The following is a 10,705-nucleotide window of genomic DNA, read 5'->3' as shown; positions in this document are numbered from 1 at the left end:
CAGCTCCCATCCACGTCCACACCCCAGCACCACAGCTCCCGTCCACGTCCACACACCAGCTCCCATCCACGTCCACACCCCAGCATCACAGCTCCTGTCCACACACCTGCACCACAGCTCAAGTCCTCGGCCTCCCACAGTGTCAGGGCTTCTGCCACCCTCAGCTCCCGTCCCAGGCACTAAGCACCAGTGAAGACAGGTGGGGAAGCGCCCAGCCCTTTGTCCGCACACGGGGAGCACTGTCCACACCAGCTCCTGAGCAGGCCCAGCACCCCTCCACCCCACTCACGCCATCTGCTGGTTCCCTCAGGCCTTGGCTCTCAGACTCCACCTCCGCTGCCTCCAGACTCTGAAGCTCCAGTCGTTCCAGGGTCCGAGCGGCCTGGAGTTCCACCTCGAACAGGTGGGTTGAGGTGACCCGGAGGAAGCGTTCCCTGCCGCGGACACCCTTGGACCCCTCCAGGGGACATACCAACATAGGGCGACACAGCTCCCCTGCAGAATCACCCACAGAAGAGCCCTGTAAGGGGGAGAGGTACCCAAAAATGCCACCCTTCTAGATGGGCCTCTATCCAGTGCCCACTGCCAGGTGTGGATACATCTAACCCTCCTGAGACAGTCCAGCACTTCTGGGCCCCTCTCCCCTCACAGTTCCCCCAGGTCAGGGTTGGAGAGTGGGTCCCAGAGTGCCCACCTTCCACTTCGTTCTGTCCCTGCTCCTCCTCTTTCTCATCCTCTTCTTCCAGGTCCTCCTGGGGCTCCGGCCCCTCCCTGACCTCTGCTGCCGTTTCCTGGGGTGACTCCCCAGAGTCGCTGGCTTTTTTCTTTGGAGATGGAGGGCCAGGAGGAAGCTCCTGGTCTGGGGCATCTAGGGGCAGTGGGCTGAGGTCAGACGTCTCGGGGGTGGCCACAGGGGGGTTCTCAGAGGTCTCCAAGTGACTCTTATACTGCAGCCAGTCACAGCCAAACCGCTCCCGGAAGCTATTCATGAGTTCCAGTTCCCGATGCTGCTGTTCAAACCAGCCTGGGTGTGGGGGGGACGGGGTGCACAAAGCTGAACAAGCTGCGGGCTCTGCGCCCCATCACCCCACCTTTCTCCAGGGTGCTCGGAGAAGCGTCTGAAGGAGTATAAGGTGGAGGTTGGCAGGAGGCTAATGGCGCCCAGCAGCACCTCCTGTACCATCTCTACTCAGAACCACTCATCGGGGCTCCTTCCGGGCGTCCTAACATGCGTGCAGGAGCATAACCAAGGTCCCAAGACGCCCTGCCTGCTTCACTCTCATTCCTCACACTTATTTGGCCACAAAACCCTTTTAATATATAACCTTTTAACACCACTCAAAATTAAACTTCCCTGAAACACCCTCTGAGAGAGGCTGCTTGGGAGTGGTCTCTTCTCCCTTCCCTAAACTGAAAGAAAACAGGAAAAACTAAGAGCCCCTTTGTCCTACCAAAGAAGACATTCTTCCTGCCACATGCCCAGTGAAATGATAAGATGAGCACATGCTGAACTGGGGTCAGAGGAGAGGATGCGTGAGGTAGGATGACTCACCAGATGGGGAGGGGTCCCGAGTCCGGGGTTCTGGATCCGTATCACTGGGCTCCGAGATGCTGGCCCGCCTCACGCGGACTCGGCTCTGACGGTGGGATGAGGAGAGACACTCTACAAAAAGCCCTCACGGCCCACCCACCAGCCAGCAATGATAAGGCCCAATTATTCCTAACCCATTAGCAGCTTGGTGCCCCGGGCAAAGGCAGCCAGGAACACCGCTCACCTTGACCTTCCGAAGCAAGGGTCGGGCCATAACACCCCCAGAAGAAGGGCTGTCACTCAAGTCGGCACCACCTGAAGTCTCAGGGGTACTCCCAATGGGCCAGGGAACAGGGGGTGCCTCAGAGCAAAGCCCTGAAGAGGTGGAGGCCTAGCACGTGACAACAGGAAGAAAGAGGTTGGAGGGAGGACTACCTCCTCAAGCTAGCCCCTCATGTCCTTCCAGACCTGCCCCTGCCCTCCCACCCTGCCACCCTCGCCACACTCACCTGAAAATCAGTGAGTGATAGGATCTCACCATCGAGGAGGAACTGGACAAAGATCAAGGATCGAGGAAGAATGTCATGGGGGAGCGGGCCCCTGGGTGCATTCCCAAGTCATACAAGCCGAATTAGCATGAAAAGGCCCCTCTCCCAGAGAAGACGTAGGACAGGAGCACCCGGGTGCAGCACGGGTGGAGGACTATCAGGAAAAGGGACCGAGAGCAGATACAAGACAGTCGCTCACCCCGGGTACCGCGTCCCTGGCTCGGGGTGACAAGGACTGCGCAGTGGCCACTCTGTGAGCAGGGTGGAACGACAGAGGGTTCCCCTCCAGGTAGAGCTGCAGGGCAGGAAGAGGCCAGTAAGGTGGGCCTAGGGTCCTCTCACACTCAAGAAAGACCACTGGACAAAGCAGCAGGAGGGCACTCCCAGGGCCCTAAAGCACCCCATCCCACCTTCCGGAGCTCGGCCAGCAGCCAGAGTGGTGACAGGTCCTGGTGCCCCTCCAGCAGGTTGTAGGCCACGTCCAGATGCCGCAGGTTCCGCAGCTGCTCAACACCTGCAGGCAGAGAGAAGGGCGAAGGTGAGCATGTGAACTCCGGCGGTGAGCAGTGTGGTGTAGGGAGAGCACCTCCTCTCCACCTGTGCGTCCAATGAGGCTCAGGAGCAGCCCAGGCCACCTCGCCCAGCCCTGAGCGGAGCACGGCCCCCACTGCTCTGCACGTGCCCCACTCCCACGCCCCCACACACCGAGCAGGCTCCGGAGCTCATTGCCTCGCAGTATCAGGGTCCTCAGCGCTGCCCCTGAGGCTCCCAATCTGGGTACCAAGTGCAGGTAGTTATAGGAGATGTCCAGATGGCAGAGCTCAGATAGGTCCTGGGGGGCAAACAGTGGGGGTGGGAGTGAGAAAGGGGATCTCCACCACTGTCACAAAAGTCGATGTTTCTAGGCAGGAGGATACGCATTACGTCACAATCGCTTCAAAGCACCCTCTGATGAGGACCTGATTCCAGCTCATGGAAACTACGCTCCTGGGTTTCTGAGGGTGTCACCTCCAAGGGACAAAGTCTGCTCACCTTTCTTCCGTGGAGAGACTGGTGGATTTGAACTGCTTAACCTTCACTACCTCAATACTTTAAGAGCAGACACTCCTCTGACTTCCATTTTCAAGGAAGGTCATGCAGGTATTAGAAGGTGAGATTTAAACTCTGATCTGAGCTCCTGAACAGTATTTATTACTTCCCAGATGTGGCGCTACCCCAGGAGTCAGGTGAGAGAAAGACTGGGCCCAGGAGAAAGGGCCAGAGGCATCAAAGGCCAGACGCCAGCCCAGTCAGGCTGCCACACTCACCATCAGAAAGTCCTCACAAGCCTGGACTTGATTGTGACTCAGGTTCAAGACACGCACAGCTGACAAGAGATGCTGAGAGGATGAAGAGGAGACCAAGAATTGCGCTCGTGGCACAGACCCTGCAGGCAGCCAGCTGTCACCTCCCAAACCCTTGTCCCAGTCCTTACTGGACCCTTCCTCCAATCCCTTCCTGCTGTGCCACTCACCAGGGAGTTGTCTAAGGCAGCCAGGGAGTTGTAGCTGAAGTTGGCAGAGAGCAGAGCCAGCCACGGGAGGGCAGAGCAGAGGTCACCACCACAGGCCGAGAGGAGCTCCTGAGGGGCAGACAGGGGCTTCACTACCCCCATCCTCACCCTCCCCACCACAGCCCTGCTCCATCACCCAGTCACTCACTGTTCTCCATGGACCGGGCTTGTCTGGAGGTGCAGACTTATAAAACACCCAGATCCCGGCCCCCAAGTGAGGAATCAGACACTACAAGATTGACTACACTATGTAAAGGATGTGGAGAGATGCAGGGTGCTGTGGGAGGAGGATGGAGAGCACTGCAGGGAGGCAGAAGGCACCCAGGCTGCAGGAGAACTTCAGAGACTGGTCCTGGTGGCTCTGAACACAAGGTCATGCAAGTCTACGTGACCCTGCTCACCTCCAATGCCTGGATGCTCCGGCTGCAAATCAGGGTCTCCAGCTGGGAGTAGATGCCACGGAGGCCACGCAGGCAGTGGAGGGGGACACCCTGGAGCTGGGGCAAGGGAAGGAAGGCAGAACATCATGTAAGACAACGATCTCATCCCTGCCTCCAGGAGACAGAAGGGGGAAGGTGATAAAGCTATTAATAATTCTGAGAATCAGTAAATGGGCAAGTGGAAACCACATCACTATGGGGCAACAGCTACACTCAAAGCACCTCCCCAAAGAATCCAGCTCTTCCTCCTCATCTCCAACTAGCTGCCTCCAGCTGGGTTTTGTGCACCAACATTCCCCAAGGCCCCCATACCTCCAGATGCCGCAGGGACTTGAAAGGAAAAATCTTGATGGGTCCTGGGGGTCCAGGACCAGGGACATGGACCAACTGAAAGAAAGAGCACTGTGGTCATAGAGACACAGTGATCTCTCTCCTCAGCATCCTTTCCTATAGCCCTGACCGGATCTAGACCGTGGCCCTAAAGCCTTCTGGCACCCACCCTCCAGTCCCAGCTCCACCCCAGCCTCCACCACTGTATATACTGCCGGTACCCCCAGCCCTAGAACCTTGAGTGAAAGTGTTTTCTGTAGCACATCGAAGAGGAACTGAAGCTGGAGAATGATGGGGGAGTCTGCGGGGTGAGAGGGCAGAGCCACGAAGCCTGTCTGTCCGGGACTCCATGGCCCCAAGTGCAGCTCAAACACGCGGTTCAGCTGCTGCAGGGTGACAGTCAGCAGGCTCAGAGTGCTGCAGCCGGACAGGACCACGTCCCCTAGGGGCAGAAGGGCAGACAGGAAGAAGGACACAATGAATCTTGATCATGGATGGCCATGGCCCTCACTCTAGCCCGACAGCTAGTGACTCATCAGTTCCAGACTTTGTGAGTCCAAGATTCAACTACTCTAATCCACACTGCTTATTTTGCACTAATGCTTCTAACTTTCCATCCTTTCTTGCTCAAAAGTCTTCAATGGTTCCACTCATCTTAACAAAAATAAATAAAACGCGGACTCTTCAGCCTGATACACAAAACTGAAACTGCTTCATCAAAATTCCAAATGACTGATGCTTCCTCCTTCTCAGCGGGACCCTTCTGCTCAAGAGGGCTGCTTTGCTCACAATGCCAGAAATACAGTCAGCCTGGTTCAAGTCCCCTCATTGTCTAAGGCACCTCCTTCTATCTGATCAGCTCAAGACCTACCTCCTCCTCTCAACTTCCCCTCTCAACACACTCTTCCTCTCACCATCCCTCACCCCGAGACTCATGTCAGATTTTGGTGAATAAGTTAGCAAATCCTACAGTCGAGATTTTACACATAACATACTAGGGTATGTTCATAGATCAAGAACTTGTCCAATCTAGAAGAGGTGTGCTCAATCATATAACGTTGTTGTTATTGTGTACCATCAAGTCGAAACCACCCCACAGCTGACCCTCCAGCGGGTTTTCAGAAGCATTTAATTTCACAGGAGGGGACTGCCCATCCTTCTCCCTCAGAGCAGCTGGTGGCCTCGAACTGCATACTTAGGGATTGTACCACAACTTTTTGCCAATAGGTCACCAGAGCTCCCTATATGACAGAAGTAAATAAACTATAAAAGAGAATTCTCCAGAGTCTATCAACATACAAAAGTGGAAAGAAACTACAACGATTAATTGACTACAATGAGCAAGGTATCTAGACATGTCTCTCATTCAAACCGCCACAGAATCTCTGAAAGAGAAGCATTATAAACTAATAGATATGAAAACTAAGGTTCAAAACAGCAGTTGAGAAATTGAACTCATAAAGTAGTAGCCAGTTGTTTCTTTGGTCTGAACTAAAAGTCAACACTTGGTCGACCACGAATGTCAAATGTCAACCACATGTTGAACAGGACTTCTGACATCCTAGGTCATCCATTGTGCTGCCAACCCAAAAGCATGCAGCTTGAATCCATAGCCAGAAAAGATGAGCAATCTCCTCACATGGGATTTGCAGCCTCTGAAATTCAGCTGGAGGGTCAGCTATGAGTGGGTTCCAACTTGATGGAACATAACAACAACAGAATGAACAAATACCAGGGGCACTAAGGGGAGAAATTATAGCTAAGTCCAGGCTGGGTTTAGAAGAGGTCATGGTACTAGGGATATTGTAGCTGATGTTAGATGGATATTGGCTGAAAGCAGGGAATACCAGAAGAATGTCTATCTGTGTTTCATTGATTATGCAAAGGCATTTGACTGTGTGGATCATAACAAACTGTGGCTGACTCTGAGAAGAATGGGAATCCCAGAACATTTGATTGTGCTAATGCGGAATCTATACTTGGACCAAGAGGCAGTCGTCAGAACAGAGCAGGGAAAGAAACACTGCATGGTTCAAAATTGGGAAAGGTGTACACCAGGGATGTATCCTATCTCCATACCTTTTCAACCTGTATGCAGAACAGATTATCCGAGAGGCTGGGCTCAATGAGAAGTGTGGTGTCAGGATTGGTGGAAGATCTATCAACAATCTGCATTATGCAGATGACACAACCCTGCTTGCTGAAACTGAGGAGGACCTCATGCACTTGCTGCAGAGGGTCAAGGACTGCAGCCTTCAGTATGGATTGAGGTCAATGTCAGGAAGACAAAGATTCTCACCACTGAACCACTTGGCAGCATCAGGATGGATGGTGAAGAGATTGAGATTGTACACAGCTTTAGTTTGCTTGGCTCTATGGTCAACACTCTTGGCACCAGCAGCCAGGAAATCAAAAAACGTATTTCAATGGGAAAGGCTGCTGTTAGGGACCTCTCCAGGGTACTGAAGAGCAATGGTGTCACTCTTGAGACTAAGGTGTCTCTGATACAGGCTATGGTCTTTGCAATCACTTGTTATGCATCGGAGAGTTGGACAATAGCTAGGGAGTACAGAAGGAGAATTGATGCCTTTGAGTTGTGGTGCTGGAGAAAAGTATTGAATATATCATGGACTGCCAAGAAAACAGATTCATCCTTGAGAGGGTTAAACCAGGCTGCTCCTTGGAGGTAAGGATTCTGGGTCTTCGTCTGACCTACTCTGGACATGTTGTAAGGAGGGACAGGTCCTTGGAAAGAACATCATGCTTGGGAGGGGAGAGGGACAGCACAGGAGGGGAAGACCCTCTATGAGGTGGATTGATTCAGTGACTGGGGTAATCGGGATGGGTGTGTCAGAGGCAGTGCGATTGGCACAGGATAGAGCAGGGTTTAGGGCTGTTGTACATAAGGTCACTATGAGTCGTAAGCGACTCAACGGCACACAACAATAACAACTAATTTTTGGACATTTGTTACATGTGCAAATACAGTATTACAGATTTTATGCTGCTGTTGTATGCTACTGAGTTGGAAAATACCTAGAGCGAAAACTCCAGCAGGTTTTCTGAGGCACTAAACCACACAGGAGGAGACTGCCCATTCTCCTCCCTCAGAGCAGCTATCTGGTGGATTAGAACTGTGTGACTTTCGGACTGCAGCACAGTTTCTTATCATTAGGCCACCAGAGCTCCCTACATGCTGTACACTATTGTTACTGTTGTGTGCCATTCAGATGACATCCTCCAGCAGGTTTTGAGGCAGTAAATCACACAGGAGACTGCCCACCTTGTCCCAACAGAGCAACTGACGAATTCGAACCCAGTGCCTTCAGAATTGCAGCACAGCTTCTTACCACTAGGCTACTCGAGATCCCATGCTTTATGTTGTTGTTTGTTGTTATGTGCCATGGAGTTGCTTGCGACTCATAGCGACCCTATGTAGAACAGTCCAAAACTCCGCTCTGTCCTGTGCCAATCTGTTATCTAAATGTGTTCTGTTGTACATAGGGTTTTCAGAGGCCTGCTACTTCAGAAGTGGATGGCCAATCCTTCTTCCTAGTCTGTCTTAATGTGAGAGAAGTACCAGACAGACCAGCAAGTTAAACTAAAATTACCATGAGAACTTTTTTTTTAAATCGGGGTGTGTGTGTGTGTGTGTGTGTACCATCAAACCGAATCTGACTGGCACAGGAGGAGATGGCCTTCTTCTCCAGCAGAGCATCTGGTGGATTTTAACTGCACACCTCTGGGATTGCAGTGCAGCTTCTTGCCACTAGGCCACCAGAGCTCTCTCATGACAACTTTTAAGGTAAATAAAACCATTTTACCATTTTTTAAAGTGGAAAAATGAAGCTCAAAAAAAATTTAAACAAATCTGCCAAATTTGGGGGGAAAAGTGTTGGAATTTCAATCCAGGTGAGTCTCACTCCGAATCTAACGTTTTTACCTATGCCATACTTAAAGTCTTGTCACCTAACGACGATTATGTACAGCGCCTAGCTCCAAGGCCTTAAAATAACCACCAGCCAACTCATTTCCCTTTACAGAGTACCAGAGAAGTCGTAAAGGCAAGAGGCACTGGAGTTTGGCTTAGGATGACAAATGGTTTGGCGAAGACAGGTGACATTTGTTTGCAGCTGGCCCAGGACGAACAGATCAGAGGGAAGTAAAGAAACGGACGAACTCTGGCATGCAACCCCCGTGACTCTGGCCAGCTGTGAGTCCGGTGACCTTTACGGGGGCGTCACGCCGGAAGGTAAGGCACACACTGCTTGGCCCCTGCCCCACCGGAAGTCCACTCACCGGACTGCCGCAGCAGCCCCGCCAGCTTCCACACCAGGGAATCCTGCAGGGCCGTCGTCATGGCTACGGGACGCTGGGGGCGGAGCCTGGAGAAAGAGGAAGCGGAAGGGCCTCAGGTGGGTGGTCGTGCCGAACGCCAGAGGCATCTGCGCAAGCCCTAGTCTCAGGAAAAAGAAAAAGCAAGAAAGTGAAGAAGAGCGCTCTCCTGACTCCTCTTTGGAGGGAAATGAGATCTCGCCATCCACACCGACCTTCCCGCCCCGCGGTTCTACCAGCTCGGCAGCCGGGCACCTAATAATGACGGACAGGAAGTCCCGCCCCGGAAAAAAGGCGAGCCGGAAGGACAGCGGAAAGACACGCCTCCGCTGCCGGAAGCCACGCCCACGTCGGGGAATGTGGCGGATGGGGCGGTGCTGCAGGGTTTGGGTAGGGGCGGTCCCCCGGGGTTTGCAGCTTCTGTGTCCGGCTCGGCACCCCGATCGAGGCCCCTACATCTCAGCCCCGCCCCGGGGCCCCGCGCTGCTTGGGCGTCCTCTCCTCTCGCGGCGGCCCCGGTGCCAGTGAGGAAAACCAGACATGTTTGCAGACTGGGTGGAAAAGCAAAATTTGGAGAACCGAAATATTTAGGAAAGCCCATGTCCAAAGCGAACGATTTCCAACCTATATGTCACAAGAAGATTTTTCAATTTCTGTTTGGGGCCTCTTTGCCTCTCCTTTAGTCTCCAAGCGATCTTTTTTCCCCCCTGCAAAGATCTCAAGCTCCCACACGTCAGCGATTGATAGTGTGGCGCTAAGTGTACTTGGTCCTTCCATTTTACTGTGTTTTTTTCAGAACCACTGTATAATCACGCATTTTAAAAATCAAAACAAGCTCATTGTTTTGATTACTTGTGAAGGTCACTCAGTTTTGATACAGCTGAGACTACGAGTTCTTGGTGATGAGTTTGCATTGCAGCTTTCTCCAGCCTTTAGAAACACTGGCGTTAAAGACATCTAGAATATAAAGAAAAAGACCTTTTAAGAGAATTTTGGGTCTTTAGAGACGGCTGCTTTAATGGTGTTCTACAGAAGACAGTCAAACCACCATATTATAAACCAGTTGATGATAGGAATAGGGACGTAGTCCCCCTGATCTCAAGTTACCGGTTTTGAAGGTTAATTTTGTTCCGTGAGTCAAGGAAAGCCCACCTAGAAGCACTTCTGAAGGAAGAAGGGCATGACATCTGCTTTCCAGTTAGTGTAATGGAGGTAGGTGTCTCAGACAATGATATTTGCTCAGGATAGAGCAGGGTTCGGAAGGATAGTGCTGTGACTCATAACAGCACGTAACAACAAACATCTGCTTCCCAAACGTTGCAGTCTTGAAAACTCTAAAGAATCATTATGCATCCACAGTGTAAGAATCAAATACCAAAAACTCGGTTTCTGACAAAGTGCAGCTACCTCCATCCCACTCGCTTGCGTAGTTTCCAGCGAGCAACCACCTGTGATAAACCACACTCTGTCTGCTGGCAGACTTCCATAAAGTGGAACTCTCTTCAAGGACATAAGGGATTTTTTCTGCAGCCCTGTGTCTGAAGTAACCAGTAAGACTCAAATAGGTCTCCAAGCTGCTTCCCCACCATTAGGCTCAAACAAGTGTCCAAACTGCCTCCCTGAGCTATGGCTAACCAATAAAGAGCAAACTAGTACTAGAACTGCTATAAGTAACCAATCATAAACTGTGTAGCTAGACAAAGAAGCAAGAAAGTATAAAAGGGAGGACTCGCTTGGTCTCGGGGCTCTCGGGTGGATGCTGCAGTGTCAGCACGCGGGAGCCCAGGCTCGAACTCGAAATAAACTTTGTTAATTCGGCTAATTGGCTCGGTGGTCTTTTCCGGGGACTCGCTCCGTTACACACAGCACCTAACTACCATGTTGTTGTTGTTGTTATGTGCCGTCGAGTCGCCTGCGACTCATAACGACCCTATGTACAACAGCCCTAAACTCCGCTCTGTCCTGTGCC

The 10,705-nt window shown here is 52.0% G+C and overlaps 1 protein-coding gene across 1 annotated transcript in view; it reads right to left on the bottom strand.

Moving 5' to 3' along the window:
- The window catches only part of STK11IP (serine/threonine kinase 11 interacting protein), a 29,602-nt gene extending 20,822 nt beyond the window's left edge, over nucleotides 1-8,780 (bottom strand). The window contains exons 1-14 of the mRNA XM_006890309.1: nucleotides 8,701-8,780; nucleotides 4,638-4,843; nucleotides 4,384-4,458; nucleotides 4,033-4,128; nucleotides 3,593-3,700; nucleotides 3,387-3,458; nucleotides 2,785-2,911; nucleotides 2,490-2,593; nucleotides 2,279-2,374; nucleotides 2,041-2,082; nucleotides 1,776-1,922; nucleotides 1,553-1,637; nucleotides 695-1,024; nucleotides 290-495 (exon numbers count right to left, since the gene is read on the bottom strand). Of these exons, the coding sequence (XP_006890371.1) occupies nucleotides 290-495; nucleotides 695-1,024; nucleotides 1,553-1,637; nucleotides 1,776-1,922; nucleotides 2,041-2,082; nucleotides 2,279-2,374; nucleotides 2,490-2,593; nucleotides 2,785-2,911; nucleotides 3,387-3,458; nucleotides 3,593-3,700; nucleotides 4,033-4,128; nucleotides 4,384-4,458; nucleotides 4,638-4,843; nucleotides 8,701-8,761 (1,755 nt within the window). The 5' untranslated portion in view covers nucleotides 8,762-8,780. The remainder of the gene's footprint in view (nucleotides 1-289; nucleotides 496-694; nucleotides 1,025-1,552; nucleotides 1,638-1,775; nucleotides 1,923-2,040; nucleotides 2,083-2,278; nucleotides 2,375-2,489; nucleotides 2,594-2,784; nucleotides 2,912-3,386; nucleotides 3,459-3,592; nucleotides 3,701-4,032; nucleotides 4,129-4,383; nucleotides 4,459-4,637; nucleotides 4,844-8,700) is intronic.
- Nucleotides 8,781-10,705: the final 1,925 nt, after the last annotated feature.

This window comes from Elephantulus edwardii, unplaced genomic scaffold (genome assembly GCF_000299155.1).
Source record: "Elephantulus edwardii isolate Elephantulus edwardi_28Jun2011 unplaced genomic scaffold, EleEdw1.0 scaffold00087, whole genome shotgun sequence".
Taxonomy (NCBI): Eukaryota; Metazoa; Chordata; class Mammalia; order Macroscelidea; family Macroscelididae; genus Elephantulus; species Elephantulus edwardii.
Note: the sequence above shows the minus strand (reverse complement) of the source record. Positions and strands in the feature narration are given on the sequence as shown.